The 18,760-nt window shown below is 38.4% G+C and overlaps 1 protein-coding gene across 2 annotated transcripts in view; it reads left to right on the top strand.

Moving 5' to 3' along the window:
• The window catches only part of chchd3a (coiled-coil-helix-coiled-coil-helix domain containing 3a), a 70,757-nt gene that overhangs the window by 23,003 nt on the left and 28,994 nt on the right, over window positions 1–18,760 (top strand). For both annotated transcript variants that reach the window (XM_046873283.1, XM_046873282.1), the window contains one exon: window positions 1,742–1,922. In XM_046873283.1, the coding sequence (XP_046729239.1) occupies window positions 1,742–1,922 (181 nt within the window). The remainder of the gene's footprint in view (window positions 1–1,741; window positions 1,923–18,760) is intronic.

The raw sequence follows: 18,760 nt of genomic DNA, 5'->3' as shown, positions 1-18,760 counted from the left end.
TATATATATGTATATGTGCGCACACACACACACACTGGGGGGAGGAGGGGGGGTTCGAGGACCACACCTTGTGTAATAGGTCAATGTTTATAATTCAGTAAATAAATCTGGAAAGGGCACGGTGTGATATTTCGGGTTTGTTTTGGAAAGGACAGGAGCTGTGTGAACAATGAGGTGGGAGAAAAAGAATGGTGTGTAACATATGTGTGCGAATAAATACTTACCGTCCATACAAATAAATAAATAAATACTGACGCAAGAACGGAGATTCTGCAAATACGGTACATCATTTGAGAGAAGATGCATTCATTAAAGCTGAAGTATGTGTATGCAGTAAAAAAGGGAGAAAAAAAAAAAAAAGCCTGCAGATAGACAGATGAATGAATAAATAAATATGGGAAAGTGGTATCTCTGAGGTTAATTCTCTGGGTTACTGATCAGAAGGTCACCAAAAAAGTTGCCACTTTTGGGCCCTTGTGCAAGGCCCATAACCCTCTGTGCTCCAGGGTTGCCAGATCATGACTCATCCCAGATTTTCTACATGCGAACAAAAGTTCACGATGCTGTTATGTACATGTGGCGAATGAAAAGCATGTTTACATTTTATGTATTTATCCACCAATCACACTCCACATGCTTTTCTACACATACAATGTATGGATGAACGTTTTGTGGACTCCCATTCTACATTTAGTCTTCATTTACTCTTATAATAAGCTCCATGTTGCACTAGATTTTGGAGATTTGAGCTCCGAGGCGAAGGTGTTCGTAAAGTCAAGAACTGAGGAAAAGTACAAATGTTTTTTTGCCTTCAAATCTACTTAAGTATCCAAAGTACTCTGATTTATTATGGCTATTATTTTTGTGACCAGATTCTGCTTAGTTTATGTAAAAACACTCGAGCGTTACACCGATTTATTAATAGAATGATTTTAATGAGCCAAACGCTGATTGATTTCTATTTAAATGATCATGAACCCAAAACCTTCTTTTCAACTTTTTCAATAAAATCGTGTAAATGAGGTCACGTGTGTTGTGGAGAGTTCAAATCTGGAGTTTCTTCATCATTTATTCCTCTCTAAATGTTCTGCTTGATGTTGAACCGATGCTGAACTGTATGTTGGTGATCAGTAGATACACAAAGCGCAGATCAAAACACGTTCTAAACAGAGCGAGCGCTCGACCCTGATTGGTGGATCGCTGCATGTTTGAACGGTTAAGTTTTTATCCTCATTTTGCTAAAAAGTAAAATATTTGACTTTGAAATGAGTTAAAATCTCATTAAACAGAAATACCAGTAAAGTGCAGATATGAGAAAAAGTTTAAGTACAGTAACGAGTTATATTTATTTCTTTGTAAATCCTTCCTTGTGATTCCTGGTGTAATCAGCGTCTCAATAATATTAATAGCAATAGGACTGTAAAATTGTAATGAATATAAAGGCGCTTTTGAGATAGAAGTGTGCGAGACGTTCTCTACACTACAGAAAAGTCTTTCTGGCTCCACCCACATTTCTCCTGACACTCTGGCCCTTGAGGTACGGGTGATTAGGTGCGGTACTTGGCAGTGGAAACGACGTCAGAAATGTGCATTCACGCTTAATTTACTGAACTACTGAAGAAGAACCGTGTATTTGGTCTAATGTAGCGTTCTTACAGAGGTAATGGACTGGTTATGTCTGACTTTTTTTTTTTTTTTTTTTTTTTTTTTTACTTTGTAACTTGTGTGTGTGTGTGTGTAGGTTGGAGAAAGAGCGTGCCCGGGCGAAGGTGAAAGCCCATGCGGACGCTCAGGCCCACGCGCAGGATGAGGTGAACAGAATCCTGGCCTCGGAGAGAGCGGCCGCTCTGGACAGCGTGCAGAAAGCTGTGCTGAGAGAGAGGGTCGACGCCGAGGAGGAGCGACTCCGAACTAAACTCTTAGTGAGTAGATCCTGCACAGTTTTTTCCTTTTGTGATGTTTCAATGCTGATGGAGGACCTTCAAGAGTTTGGAGGACCATCAAGAAAATTTGATATTTGGTAAATTCCAGTTTGTGCTTAGCTGCATGTGACTGTTCAGATTGACTTTTTTTTTTTTTTTATATATATCTAAAGATTGTTGGGCATCATTACTTTTAGCACGTTTCGGGGGGGTGATGGCACATGCTTTATTCATATTGGAAAACCAGAACCTGTGTGTGTGTGTGTGTGTGTGTGTGTGTGTGTGTGTGTGTGTGTGTGTGTGTGTGTGTGTGTGTGTGTGTGTGTGTGTGTGTGCTGACCCAACAGAAATATTGTAACATAATAAAAAACATTGTAAAAACAACTATTTCATATTCATCACGATTTTAAAACGGTCTAGCAAATGTAGATGTGTGAGCTCCGTTTTGTGATGTAACAAAATCAGCCTACCAATCATATCCAGAATGCACATTTTTAAGGATGGTACTCCATCCAAAAGCAAGCATTATTATTTGTATTCTATAAGCCCCGCCCCCAAGACGAAGCCAGAACCAAGTGTGGGGGAAAAACAAAAAAATAAATCCTGATTTCTGTGTGGTGTGACAGAATCAGCTGACCAATCATATTCTATATGCACGTTTTAAGAGGATGAGAATCCGTCCAAAAGCAAAGTTGTATTTATAAGCTCCACCTCCAAGACGAGTACAGAACCAAGTGTGGATAACAAAATAGTAAAAAAAACAAGAACAAAGAATTCGATTTCTTTGCGATGTAACATTCAAATGACCAATAATATACAATATGCAAATTTTTTTGAGTGAGAATCTATTTAATACCGAGCTTGTTTTGATTAGCTCCGCCCCCAAGATGAGCTCAGAACCAAATGCTAAGTGCGGATAACAAAATTATTGGGAAAACCAAAAAAAGGATTTATTTTTTTATTTTTGATGTAACAAAATCAGCTGACCAATCACATATAACTTATGTAGCATATGCCCTTTTTTCTTCTAGTACATTTCTTCTACATTTCGAACTCTGGTACTGAAGGCGTGGCACTTGAGAGTTACTTAACCAGCTGGTTAGCAAAGTTTTAGCATTACATATTATTAGTTTATTCAGAAACACTGATGAAAGTCATTCAAATATCACATTTTCCCCCCAGTGTGACCTCTCACCTGTTTAACAACTAATAGCATTTCACAACCACGGTATCAGATAGAATGAGGGGTTAACAATGGCAGAAACGTATTTATTTTTTTTTTTCTCTTCCTCGGAATTTGCATATCATACATATTCATAGCTCTCGGCGCAATATTTAGGTGACGATGCCAGCAATTGTTTTTACGTCAGTGGAAACTTGGTTACGTCGTGTGTGTGTGTTTGTGTGTGTGTGTGTGTGTGCGGCGTGCCAAGAGGATATTTGTATTTATTTGACTAAAATGTAGTGAAGTAAAAGTTTACCCAAATGGAAATACTTCATTAAAGTACAGATACATAAAACAGTAACTTAATTGCTTAACTACTTTCCAACATTGATACGGGATGGTGCAGGGAAAGAGGGAGAATTAGGAACTAGGAGGAGGCGACCCTGGGGGCATCTTTAATTGTATGGAACCAGTTCGAGCTCGTTTTTGAACCCCTTACTATTTATAATGGAGCAGGGAAGTGGTGAGCAACAAGGTCCAGGAGGTCCATCTATCGATGCGTAGAAAATAGCTGCGACTAAAACAAGTGAAAGAGAGAGAGGGAGCGAGAGAGAAACGGAGATGTTTTTTTTAAACAAAACACACATTATGGTATCGAGCTGCACTGGTGGGAAAAAAAAAGTATTCATTATGACCTAAGGCTTGGTACAGAACCACATTAATGAAATAAATTTCATTAATGAATAATAACATTAAGTGATTTAGAACAGCTTTAAAACGCAGTCCAGTTTTAATGCCTCGGCTCACTGCGGCATTTTTTGCTCTACTGCAACTTTCATCCTTCCAATTCTTCCATCAAATATTTATTTGTAATATAAGTCTATTTTTCGTACCCAATATTTTTTTTTTTCCCCCCGTCATAAAACTATAAAACGCTCAGTGTTCTGGAGCGCCGGAGGTAAGGAGTTCACTTTAAGCAAGCAAACATGGCTAATTACAGAGTGCGCTGAAGAAGATGGAGTTTAATTACAAATTGTAAAGCAGCACAGATTGGCTCGGTGCTCCATCACGCTCGTGTAGCTTCAGGCAAGCGGCAGAGCCGGCGTAACTGGAAGGGGTAATGACCAGCACAGGGTGAAATGTCGAGGTCTCGCGGGCCGACTGTGAGGTCTGATGGGAGATCAGGAGGTCTGATTGATTGTGTGTGTGTGTTTGTGTGTGTGACCCTGAATTTGTCTCATGCATTCTGTCAATACATGAAGTGATGTACATATTTAAACAACAGTTCAGTTCTATTAAATATTAGACACAAAATCTGATTTTCAGTATAACTGCCATATTGTCATATATTTTACTCTAATTACTTATATACTGTACTGTATATACTTTATATTCTAATCACTTATATACTGTACTGGGGGGAGTGGTCGCTCCAGCGGTTAAGGCGCTGGGTTACTGATCGGAAGGTCGGGGGTTCAAGCCCCGGTATCGCCAAGCTGCCACTCTTGGGCCCTTGCTCAAGGGCCCAAGAATTAGAATATTAGAATGATTAGAATATAAAGTATATACAGTACAGTATATAAGTAGAATATAAAGGGTTCAAGCCCCGGTATCGCCAAGCTGCCACTCTTGGGCCCTTGTATATACTGTACTGTATATACTTTATATTCTACTTATATACTGTACTGTATATACTTTATATTCTACTTATATACTGTACTGTATATACTTTATATTCTAATCACTTATATACTGTACTTTATATACTTTATATTCTACTTATATACTGTACTGTATATACTTTATATTCTAATCACTTATATACTGTACTTTATATACTTTATATTCTACTTATATACTGTACTGTATATACTTTATATTCTAATCACTTATATACTGTACTGTATATACTTTATATTCTAATCACTTATATACTGTACTGTATATACTTTATATTCTAATCACTTATATACTGTACTGTATATACTTTATATTCTAATCACTTATATACTGTACTGTATATACTTTATATTCTAATCACTTATATACTGTACTGTATATACTTTATATTCTAATCACTTATATACTGTACTGTATATACTTTATATTCTTATATACTGTACTGTATATACTTTATATTCTACTTATATACTGTACTGTATATACTTTATATTCTAATCACTTATATACTGTACTGTATATACTTTATATTCTAATCACTTATATACTGTACTGTATATACTTTATATTCTACTTATATACTGTACTGTATATACTTTATATTCTAATCACTTATATACTGTACTTTATATACTTTATATTCTAATCACTTATATACTGTACTTTATATACTTTATATTCTACTTATATACTGTACTGTATATACTTTATATTCTAATCACTTATATACTGTACTTTATATACTTTATATTCTACTTATATACTGTACTGTATATACTTTATATTCTAATCACTTATATACTGTACTGTATATACTTTATATTCTACTTATATACTGTTCTGTATATACTTTATATTCTAATCACTTATATACTGTACTGTATATACTTTATATTCTAATCACTTATATACTGTACTTTATATACTTTATATTCTACTTATATACTGTACTGTATATACTTTATATTCTAATCACTTATATACTGTACTGTATATACTTTATATTCTACTTATATACTGTACTGTATATACTTTATATTCTAATCACTTATATACTGTACTGTATATACTTTATATTCTACTTATATACTGTACTGTATATACTTTATATTCTAATCACTTATATACTGTACTTTATATACTTTATATTCTACTTATATACTGTACTGTATATACTTTATATTCTAATCACTTATATACTGTACTGTATATACTTTATATTCTACTTATATACTGTACTGTATATACTTTATATTCTAATCACTTATATACTGTACTGTATATACTTTATTCTAATCACTTATATACTGTACTGTATATACTTTATATTTTAATTATTAAATATACTTTTCTTTTTACTCCACTTATCAGTTATATTCTAAAACGAATCCTAGAGTAACTCGAATACAAAAAAATCGTTGATGTTATTTGCCTTGATGATTCTTTAATCCATTTAACTATACACTTTGTTTCCCTACGGATTATTATTACTGACGCACCACCCACTAAACTCTAAACACAAAAAATGCTGCAAATTAAAAAAATGAAGGAATGGGGAGAAAACAGCGAGATGCGAGGAAGTGCAGAAGTCTGTTTCCGCCACATTAAATAAAAAGTTTGCCTAATTCTGATTTTTTCTTCACGGTTCCGACTTTTTTATTTTTTTTGACAATCGGGTGCTTTCACCTGTTCTGTAGTGCCAAAGCTTAACACATTAAACATGAAAAAGACTACAAGAAAAAAATTCACAATTACGAGAAAAAAGTCGGAATCAGGCAAGTTTTTTAAATTTTTATTTATTTTTATTTTTTAGGGCTTCCATAGGATTCAGGCCAAAAAAAAAAAAAACAACAAAGTTTCCAAAGTTTGCGGTCATTTCAAACTAAAACATAAATTCTGGTTTTGTTTTTATTATTATTTATTTAATGTTTCTATTTTTTGATTTTGTATGTCTTGGCCAAGCGCTCGTTCAAGTAACGTGTGATTTTTCCGATTTTTTTTGTACAAGATGCAATTTTTGTCAATAGTGTGGCAACACCATCTTTTCTAAAATGTTTTTAAGCCTTGCTGGCCCTGATGGCTTTCCACAAGCTTTAGGCATCTTACATAGTGTCTGGAACAAAGCTTTTGTTTCCTCCTGTGCCTTACAGTCTTCAGAGACGGCGTAACAACCCTAACTATAATTTATCCATTATCCATCATCGACTTTTTTTTTGCATTTCTTTTTTTTTTCTCCGATTACTTACAGGACTAGCGTTTCTCCTCGAACGCTCTTTACAAGATTTGAGACTTTTCATGGCCAAGTGGAGATCGATTTTTCAGTTCCTGTCTTCGGACAGCGTTTCCTTTCCTTGTGCACCTGGCAAACAGGTACATAAAAATGTACTACGTGCTTCTCTGTTGTTGTTGGGTTTTTATTTCCTTGTTTTTTTTTTACAAGAACGAGGATCAATAAACATCCGTGTTAATTTAAAAAAAGCGTACGCAGGGCCGCGTGGTATCGTTTCATTTGTGTTATATTGGGCTTTGTAAACACGTCTCCCCGAGATGAGCGCTTCCTGTATTGTTTGTGACGGGCCGATTATTTTGAACACTGCATGCCCCGGAGTGTGTGAGCTGTTTACAAAGCTGCAGTATTGATTACATCGCTCATTTCACACGCTGTTCCAGCTCCGTAATATCAAATTGAATCGTGTGGATTAGGGCGGTGTGATACTATAATTCCTGTGTGTGTGTGTGTGTGTGTGAATCCTGTACGACATCATGTTTTACAGGTTGGTTTGATAATTTTAGGTCGTCACCAATAACCGTTTCAGCCATACCAGGTTTCTCCCCCGAACTGTTACCACAAAGGTGGAGGTACACAAATTTCAAGGATGTCTTTGTTCATGGTAGAATACAATTTTCTTCACTTTCACATCACAAGGAGACCAAAACCTGTTCCAGCGTGGCAATGCCCCCTTGTGCACAAATCCGGCTCCATGCAGATGGATACTGTACACGAGAAGATCTTGCTGTCGAACTTGTGAACAATAGCGAACACCTTGGACACACCTACATCGATAACTGACTTTACTAACACCCTTATGTATGAACAAGCACAAATCTACACAAACCACCTCCACTCTTCTGCAAAGATGTGCACTAGATTCTCGACTTTGCTGCATCTCTTGGCCCCGCCCACTTCTAGATGTATCTGGTCATGAGCTGCTGCGAGTAGCCGTAGACGGTTATAATTGTTAGCGGCGTGTTAAATAGGACGAATGTGCATTAATAGCACCATAACTCTTCAGGCATTCTACTTAGTGTTGAGTTTCGAGACACTTTTTTTTTTTTTTTTTTTGTCGTACAACAAAATCTCAATAAAAAAGACGGATTTCCTGCAAATGTGTGAGAAAACACGGCACGGTGTTAATTACTGCCGCACACATTTGTGTTCATGATGATTTAAGCTTCATGCATGGCTCAGCTTTTTATGAATGAGAGAGTTATAATATAAATCTAGGAATGATCATATATCCTCAATGCTAAATAAATTTTGGGCAGATTTATACCTGGTACATGTTGAGTAGGTTTTTAATAAACCGGGCGTGAGGCAGCGTACAGGAGCGCGGGTATATGACGCCGATCGATCCCCTCAGTCTGATATCGCAGGATGATGTGGGCTTGTAATTGGAAATTGAAACGAGCTCGAATCGCCTCTAAGACATCAATAAGTGCTCGAAACTTTTCGCCTGGAGGTAATGCTCGGTTCTGCCGTACTCGGCACGCCACGGCTAGACGGACCTTTCGGAGACGATTCGCACGATCCTTCGGCACGTGCCGCCTTCCACCGTCTCGTATGTAAATTTCCATTTGCGGCATTTAGCAGACGCCCGTGTCCAGAGTGACGTACAAAAGTGATGATTAATCAATGAATAAATCTACATTGGTGCACCAGATTTCAAACTTAGGATAAATCAGACTACAACTCTGTTAAGGGTTTATTTATTTATTTGATTATTTTTGTATTTTATTTTTTATCAAAGCAAACATGGAAAGTGTCAGCCTTGTACCGAGCAAGTCTAGTTTTAATGCAGTACTGTATAAGGATTTAGGAAAATGCGTAAAGGCATGTTTAACCACTTTAGGACCCATGATTAAGACTTAAAATGCACCGAAAGCACTAGATTCTCCACTTTGCTGCATCGCTTTGCCCCGCCCATTTCTAGTTGTATCGGGTCGTGAGCTGCTGGGAGTAGCTGTCGAAAGTTATAGTCACTAAGGGCGTGTTAATTAAGACAAATGTACATTTTAATAGCATTATGACTCTTTCGGCATCCTACTTAGTGTTGAGCATGGAGTTTAAGGCGCGAAGGCGGCGAGACCCTTCATGAAGCCCTCATGAGTTCTATCGAGAGTCGATGTCGAGTTTCTCATTTGTGCGTAACGTGACGAGTACCGAGGTACAGACAACCTCTGAAAATTTGGAACGTAACTAACAGCAAGTTTATCTTAAAATTCGCAGGAATCCGAATGTTCAGGAAATTATGTTTTCGGTCAAATACTGTCCACTATTAAGTTTATAAAGTGACATAATCTCTAGATGAATTTACTAAGGTACAATAGGGGCTGCAGGGGTGCGGTGAAAATTTGTGGATTTTCACAACTCGAGGGGTCTTAGAACGTAACCCTGCGAGTTCCGGTGGACCACTGTATTACTCTATATATGGTTTGCCTCATTTATAGCCTTAGTATTGTGCAACTTTTGAGGTATTCGGGTTTGTGGTTGAACCCGGATGTTAAATCAATGATCAGAGAAGTTCATGTGAACCACTACATGCTTTTCAAACGTATTAAAATAAGGAAAGGAAATGGGAGTCCCACACACGTTCTCCTCTTACAGTGTTATAGAACAACCCCCCAATGCGCCCCATCCATCCAAACTACTTTCCTCTAGATTGTCTATGATCTTTGAATTTGTTGCTCCGGTTTCATATTATCATTTATACGACCGCCCCGAAGCGGACAGTGAGAAAAGACCACCAATGAAGTTCACTTTCACCTCCAGTTTTGGATTAGATATTGTCCACTTTAGGGCATTAATCATGTTTGGAATTGTGAGACTTTAATTACTGCTACACTCTGGGTGATTAAACGAATAGAGAAAACGAATAAATGAAGCGTTCTCTCCTTTAACTGCTGTCAAAATTCAATAAAAAAAAGGGAACTAAGGTGTCGTAATTCACATTCTGTCCATCAGCTGAACGAACGCCGCGTACACGGTGCCTAATCTGTAGCATTTCACGCTTATTGAATGTTGCCTATGGTACCTTTTTAGGATCGATCTTTTCTTTCAAAAGCGTATCCATTCAAGCATTGGTCCATTCAGGCACCGTAACATATACAATCAAAAAGAAGTTCAATCGGATTTGTAACCTTTTTTTTTTTTTTGGCCCCCTGTCTGAATGTATATTACGTATTCACACAACTCCAGCAGTAAAAGTGCACAAAATAAGAGCGTAAAAGCGCAAGAAACGATCGCAGATTTCACAAATTTATCGCGTGGCAAAATCCCCAAAAAAGGTAAAGAACGAGATTGTGTCCAATATTTAGTCTACAGTTTTACCCGTTTTTTTTAAGGTTATATTACTAGTATATTTTTAGTTATGACTCATTGTTTCATTCATACTATTTAGCTTATTTAATTTGAGTAGACATTTATTTTCTCTTCAGTCTCAATGCATTTAGTCTTTTTAAAACCAAGACTTTGATCATTAGATACCATGTAGTGCATTTGAGACTAACTGATACATTTCTGATTGTACTGTATGTTCTGCGAGACCACCCCCTCTTTATAGTTTTAATGGACTGTCCCACTTTTAATTTCCGTAGAATAACATTTTTACGACGTCAGCTCTTCTGAGGACTTTATTCAGAGATCACCAGGTGTCGGTATCGTCACTTTGCCCTCCCAGGAGTCTTAAAGCATGGTGATCAGAATGCGGTTGTATACGGTCATTTCCACAAGTTTGTTGAAAAGGGCTTCGGAAATAAACGCAAAGCGAATCAAAGCGTCCCAACGCGCCGTCCCGTCGCGCAAACGCCAAATATTTTTTTCATTCTGTCACCTCTTCATCGCAAGATCGAAAAGTCGGACCATCGTAACTCTGGGTCTCCCTGTACAGTGCAACCTCGATACTTGTGGGGGGTTACGGTCCTTGTAGTGTAAACTCAACAAAAACTGTGAATTACTGGTCATGTTTTATTTACTACTTTAAATGAATAATACATTAATAAAAGTTTTTTAATGTACTTTATCAGTACGAACTCTACGCCAATAATCCGATTTTTCGCGAGTTACTCTCAGTCCAGTTCCAAGTGAAAAGTTGAGAGCTGTCGAAGGTCGCGAGTGTCGCGGTTCCACTGTACATGTAAATCTTATTTTTAGCTTGGGTTTTGTTCGGATGGGAGAAAACAGACATAGCTCTTGATATTGGGTTTTAATAGATAGAGATATATATCAGAGACAAAGAGATCTATATAGAGATAGATATATAGTGTGCTATAATGTCCTTTTCTTTGAGTCGATTGAAGGGGACGAGTCTGGCGTCAGTGCTGTAATGGATCCGATGCGCCTCGATGTATCGTCGCATTCAAAACGCTTTCTGTTTAAAGGCCCGAGACTAAAAGATGAATGATGTTTCGGCTGCTCTGTGGGAAGATCACTGCGAGAGTGCGACCAAAGAGAGAGAGAGAGAGAGAGAGAGAGAGAGTTTATTTTTATCCCCCCCTCCACCTCACATCCCAGGAGATATCGATCTTCCCCTCATCAGGATTCCGGTCCAGCTCCGGCCTGTCGTCTCCCTCTGCGTCACCTACAATAGAACCCCTGCTCGTGAGCGCCGCCGCTTTCGCACACAATCGCTGCAGTGTGCCAGAATGAACCACGCCAATTACCTGCATCAAAACCTCTGCACTCATGACGATGGCATGAGTCAGCCGCTGCTCCTCACCACTCCTTCTTTTTCTTCTCCTTCTTCTTCTACTATAAACTTACAGCACATGTTCTTCTGTCAGGATTCCAAGATTATATCTCTGCTGTTTTTAGCAGTTATGGTTCTTTTCACTTTCTCTGTCCTCTTTTTTTTTTAATGTGCATCTTCTCTTCTCTTCTCTTCTCTTCTCTTCTCTTCTCTTCTCTTCTCTTCTCTTCTCTTCTCTCTCTCCTCTTCTCTCTTCTCACCTCACTACTTCTTTCTTCTCTTCTCACTTGACCTCTTCTTTTCTCATTTCTTCTCTTTTTGCTTCTCTTCTCCTTACTTCTCATTTCTTATCTCTTCTCTTCTAATTTCTTATTTTTCTCTTCTCTTCTCACTTCGGACTCTTCTCTTCTTTTCTCTTCTCAACTAGCCTTATCTCTCCTCTTCTTTTTCTTCTCATCTCTTTCTCTTCTCCTTTCCTCTCATCTCTTCTTTTTGCTTCTGTTCTCACTTCGGCCTCTTCTCAACTAGCCATTTCTCTCATATCTCATCTCATCTCATCTCTTCTCTGCAGTCAGGTTAATTGTAGCTCAGTGTAACTCTATTAAATTTATTAGTAAATTTATTTGAACTCTTTGTGTTTTGATGTAGATGTTCAGGTTGTGATTTTGGAGTGGAGCCTTTTCAGTAAACTGTATTATCAGCAAAGTTCCTGAACGTTCATGACTCATCCTCTAATACTTCTGTTCTACCTTTTTTTACAGAACATCGGCGCCACTCTAATGATATATCAGAGACATTTCTTTTCACTTTTCCAGTCTCCACCTTTTTGTATCCGTGGCCTGAGTTTCTCTCGCACAATGAGTCATTTAGCGTGAATGACTCTAACGAGGCGTTTTCTTTCTACAGTGTTTTTTTTTGTTTTTGTTTTCGATCACGCTCTCCAATCAAGGGTCTTTCTTCAGCCCTTTTCTCCACTCTGAATGTAAGTAGGGACGTCTGTGATTAGATTATGATTTACGTGAATATCTTTGCAAATCCAAACTTGGTTATCCAACGACAGAACCTTTGTGAAGTGCACAGATTTCTGAAGGAGTCGATTTAGAATTTGGCCGACTCGGCCCTTGCAGGGAAGATTGCCTCACCAATCAATCATAAAGCACGTTATTTTATTCAGACACGCCACCCTCCCTGGAGCGAACGTCTCAATCAGGCAGCAAGCCATCAATCTCCTGCCCCCGGTGGAGAGAGCGACTTGCTTGATGGCCGCGGGGATTGTGATTTGTTGACAATAGAACTTTGAACCACCACACCCTTCTCTCTCTCTTTCTTTCTCTCTCTCTCTCTCTCTCTCTCTCTCAAATAAATAAATCTTACATGGTTTGGGTTTCTAGACAGTCCTGCTGGTCACACGCAGGGGTCTACTGCTGATGGTTTCAGCTTGAAGTTTCACCACAGCGTCAATATCAGCGTCTCAGCTTCTCCTGAATATAACAACCAAACAATAAAACTTGAGACAAGCACTCTCTCGGGTCAAAAGTATGCGGACACCCGGTCATTGAGCACTATGTTCCCAAACCGTGGACGTTCTCTTCTTTTCTCTCATCGTCTCTTCTCTCAAATTCTCTTGTTGGTTTCTCTTGTCTTTTTCTCTTGCAGTCTCTTATCCGCTCATCTCTTTTTATTTAATCAATTATTTTTCTCGTTTTCTCACTTCTTTCCTCTTCTCTAATTGTCTTCTCACTTATATTCTCTTCTCTCACTGTCTCTTCTTTTCTCTTCTCTTTTTCCTCTTCTTATTCTCTCATCACCTCTTTCTGTTCTCAGTTCTATTCATTTCTTCTTTCTCACCTTCTCATCTCACCTCATCTTACTTTAATATTTTCTCATTGTCTTATCATCCTCTTATATTCTCCTCTCATCGCCTTTTCTCTCATCTTCCTCTCTTATATTCTCTTCTCATTGTCTCATTTTCTTATATTCTCCTTTCGTCGTCTCTTCTCTCATCTTCCTCTCTCATATACTTCTCTTATATTCTCCTCTCTTTCTCTTCCTATCCTCTTCTCTCATCCTCTTATATTCTCATTGTCTCATCATCCTCTTATATTCTTTTCTCATTCTTAATTCTTTTTCATCACTTTTTTCTCACCTCATTTCTGCTATTTTTTTTTTACTACTTCTCCTCACTTTGTCACTTTTTCTCTTCTTTCCCCTCTCTCCTTGTCTCCTTACTGGTACTTTTCCTCCTCCTCTCTTTCTCTACTCGTAATATTTCATTGCCTCTTTCTGTTGTCAGTCTCCTCCTCATTATTTTCTCATCCTCTATTTTATTCTTTAATTCTTTCCTCATTTCTTCTGTTCTCAGTCTCTTCTCCTTTATTCTCTTGCTTTCTTCTCTTCTATCCACGTCTTCTGTCTCTTTTTCTTTATTCTCTTTTCTTCTCATCATCTCTCTCTTAGTTCTAGAGTGCTTTTCCTGGGTGCATTTCCTTTCATTCCTCTCCTTTTTTTTTTTTTTTCACCTTTTTACAGGTTCCAGTAAGAGTTTGTGAATCCTCATGTTAAAATGCTGTAATGTGTTGGATCCAGGTTACTGCTCCTGACAAACCATTTCCTGCTCCATATAAAGGACTTATGGGGCTTTAAATTGTGCTGCTTGTAAGATGTAGGAATGAGTTTTTTTTTTACTCTCTCACTCTGAGGTCGGCTGTAAATTTGTTCTTAGTCTTAAGTAAACAGTCGGCTTTCGAATAAAAGTCTACAGGGTAAAAGAGGTGCGCTGGTAAACATGGCAGCTCTGACCTTCTTTGGCCTGTCAGTCAAACACGGACGCTCAGAAGCTTCTTCAGCCCTGCAATAAAGACGGATTCTTTGAGAGCATAGACGGCTCCATGGTGTTTTTATTTGGGAGATTGTACCCTGGTGATTGGTCCAAAAGATCAATGGGGTTTCATTTGTTTACATTTATTTAAAGCTTCTTCGTCATCTCTCTTTTTTTTTTATAAAATTTTCTAGATATAAAAAAACAGTTCTTTCACCACAGCTTTTTCTGTACTTTATCTCTGGGTTTGATGTGAAGACATCAGCTCAAAGCCCAAACCCATTCTACACATCAGCATGTGGGGGCGTGGCCTAGAAATCTGCTCTCTTCTGACTTTTATTTATTTAGTTCTTCTCTTAACATTCTTTTCTGTCAGGATCTCTTTATTTCTCCCCTCATCGTATTCTCTTCTCACAATTTCTCTTTACTACTCAAACATTTTATTTTCTCTTTAATCTGCTGTTTTCCTCTCATTTCTCACATCTCTTCTCTTCACATTTAATTCTCTTCTAACATCTCTTCTTTTCTCACATTTTGTCACTTCTCTTCTCAGATCGTCTCTTCTTTTCTCACATTTCCAAATTTCTCATCTCTTTCCTCTTCTTTCTTTGCTCATCTTCTAATTTTCTTTATTCACATGCTTTTTTTTTTTTTTTTACGCTTGCCCTTTCTTCTCTTCTTTTTATAGTTTTCTATTTTTTCCCAGTTCCTTCAAAACAAAATGATCTTCAGGAGAATCGATTGTTCTGACTCTGAGATTTTGAGGAACTTCTATTCAATTAAGTTTAGAAAAAAAAACATTAAATAAACGAGCCAATTACCAAGCAAGAAAACCTTGTAAAAGTTGACAATGAGGTGGCGATAATTCTGGAGAGCGTTTAGCGATAATGACACTGTCGTGTTTCCGTGTGATTTGTGAATGTGACTGCAGCAGTCCTCTTCCCACCGCTGATCCGTCTCACCTGCGGCTGATTTGTGTGAAAGCCCGAGATCCTGTCATGCCCAGCATCTCCTCCACACTGCGCTCGCTCCAGTCACATCTCCTCCTCGTCTTCGGTGAAAGCTTCTGCTCGGACCGAATCTGGTCCTAATTGGCTGCTGCTCCGGTTGGCACTGCTGCCCACTGCTCACCCCGGCAGCTAATTGGCTCCGTCGGCTCCGTCATTCGTTCTCGGAGCTGCGTCCAGTCAGGATTGATGGATGGAGGCGAGTGTCAGGAAAGCTGCTTTCTGCCACGGACGCTTGTAAAGTCAATTCACAGGCCGAGGAGGAGGAGGGTGGGCTTTGGGCTGGCAAACTTCGAGTGGAAGCGAGAAACTGAAAACGCTCCGTCGCTACCATTAAACGTGCTTAAGACTTCATGGATAGGGATTCAAAAATATTACTATCAAAGGTTTGTGGACGCCTGATTGTTAAATTGGTAAGTTGGTAAGCTTCAAGTTCCTCTTAGTCCACAACTCTTCTCTTCTGATCCTCACCAACGGCATCAAAGTGCGGTACAGCGACCGCGCCGCTTCGGACCCGAGAATCACCTGATGACGAATCATCGACAAATCGATTGATGAGACATTCTTTACTATTGTGTTTCTCCAACTTTGTAGTAACAGTTTGGGGGAAGAACTGCGTATGGCTGGGGAGAAGAAAAAAAAAGAAAAAAAATCAGGTGTCCTAATACTTTTGCTCAGTGTTCGTCTGAAAAAAACGACTTAAACAAACCAAGTTTGTTTTTCTTCCTGAATTATTCCTTGTTTGAGTTATGAACTAAGAGTGTGTGTGTGTGTGTGTGTGTGTGTGTGTGTGTGTGTGTGTGTGTGTGGGGTATAGCGTTTCAGTTCCAGCCTCTTCTGTTAACAACAAACAACTCCGACTTGTTTGTTTGCTAAGCTGAAAATCCCTGCGCAAATTAAAACAATTAGCTCTCCACCGCCGAGCGAAGAGAACGGGGATAATTGCAGCGAATGTGGTGAGAGTGCAGCTTTTCCTCTCTGGTAATGAGAAGGTTTCGAGTAGCAAGTGAAAGGAGGTGACTGGCGGCCCATTTGAAGCGCTCGGTTCTCCCGGGACGTGGCTGTGGGGGTTATTGGGAAGGGGGTTTGTTGAGTTCATGAGGAGATGTTATGGGTTTGTTTTATTTAAATAATAATCTAAAGAGAAATGAAACGAAAGGCGAGTTTGTGTAAATGAACCCTGACTGACGTTTTTCCTCCTGTCAACGTTTCACTATCGGACAGCTTGCGGGTGCAATAATCCTCAGAGTGCCATCTGGATACCTTCGTGTTCTCTTCAGATACTTTCTGCTTCAGTGAGCAGCAGCAGCCACGGCGGCGTAGCGAAATACGGAGAGGGCGTGGTGTTCTACGTCTTTCCTGAAACGCCGTATTAAACTCCGTCTGAGACTTTATGGACGCTGATAGGAGAGTCCAGGACCAGACATGTTCTTCTGGGACGTCCCATTCCACATTTCATCCCCATCTGCTGTTGTAATGAAGTCCGTTCCTTTTGAGATGATGTTCCACTAGGTTTTGTTGGAGATTTCATTTCATCTCCCTTTCTCGTTTCTCAGCCTCTTTTCGCATCGTATTGTCTTTTTTCTTTTCTTCTCTCATCATTTTCTTTTTTCCTTTTCTTCTCAACTCTCATCAAATTCTCTTCTCCTTTCTCATCATATTGTCTCGTCTCTTCTTTTCTTCTCTCATCATATTGTTGCCTTTTCTTTGCTTTCTTCTCTACTCTCACTCTTCTTTTTTCCTCTGCTCCTTTCCTTCATATTGTATCTTCTATTCTTTTCTCATCATAGTGTCTCTAATTTCCTCTTCTCTTCTCTTCTCTTCTCTTCTCATATCTCTTTATATTGGCTTTCTTTTCCTACCTGTTCCGTTTTTTATCTCCATTTTCTTTCCCACACACACTATTGTTCTTTTATTCTGTTCAGAGAGAACTTCATCCTAAATGCTGCTCCAGTCAGCACCTTCTGCAGCCTCACGCCTCTTCTCACGATCTTCTTTGTTGATCTCTCAGATCTTTCCACTCTGCTCAGAGGCTCGCACAGAGTGTGAAAATGACGTATGATTAGATTCCCCAGCAGGTTTCTCCCCAACGGCCTCAGCAGAGATAACTTTGTACCGCAAAGTGCTTGATCAATCAGTTAATACCCCGGGCCAGTGTTCAGCCGATTTATCAATCCAGCCCATCTGAAGGCTTATCACACCCCAGCTGCAGTGCCACTTACTGACTGATGGAGGCAGCAGAAACGCCGCTCTCTGCTCTCTCTCTCTCTCTCTCACGCCCTGTTTGGGGGATGATGTTTGGGAGTCTGAGGGGGTTTTTACACACACACACACACACACACACACACACACAGAATACGATTGGTAATTAAAACCCAGAATATTATTAATAAATAAATTAAAGGTTAAATTATCAGATTTATTAATAATTTTTTAAATGAAGTAAAAAAGAGCAAATAACCAAATCAAACGATGAATAAATGAGTTTATTAACAAACTATGAATAAATGATTAAAATAATAAATTAATTTAAAAAAGGAAAAATAATAAATAAACAAGTAAATAAAATATATTTTATAGAATGCACAAACATAGTTAAATAAATGTAAAAAAAAAGTAAATAAAATTGATGTGGATTTTAAAAAAGCATAAATAAAAGGTTTAGAAAACACGTAAATAATAAGTGTGGAAATGATCTGAAGTGTGTGTGTGTGTGTGTGTGTGTGTGTGTGTGTGTTCTAAAGGCCACAATTAATGAAATGTAAAATCTTCAAATAATGTTACTTAAAAACATAATGAATAATTAGATGTAAAAAAAAAAATCTTTTTGTCTGTCTTGCTTCTTTCTTCCGCTCTTTCGTTCTTTCACTCTTTCTTTCCTCCGCTCTTTCTTTTTCTTGCACGTGTGTGTGTGTTTCTGCTCCTTTATATTGAAGGACAGTCTTTATAGATCTTTGCTAATTTGATCAGTACTCGTGCTCTGTTTATTATTATAATATATAATATTTGGAGGTCCTGTGCTCCGGACTCTGAGGCTTCCATGAGCTTGACCTTTGACCTCTGTACAGCATTAGCCAGTGACCCTTTCAGTTCGTTGTGGGTCGTATTCACGTTTGTCTCTTCAGACCCTTCAGCTTCTTTCTACACACTGATTTCTTCATGCATGAACATGTGCCAATATTCCCATCTATTCACACTACTGC

The sequence above is a fragment of the Silurus meridionalis genome, chromosome 18, assembly GCF_014805685.1.
Source record: "Silurus meridionalis isolate SWU-2019-XX chromosome 18, ASM1480568v1, whole genome shotgun sequence".
In the NCBI taxonomy this organism is placed as follows: Eukaryota; Metazoa; Chordata; class Actinopteri; order Siluriformes; family Siluridae; genus Silurus; species Silurus meridionalis.
Note: the sequence above shows the minus strand (reverse complement) of the source record. Positions and strands in the feature narration are given on the sequence as shown.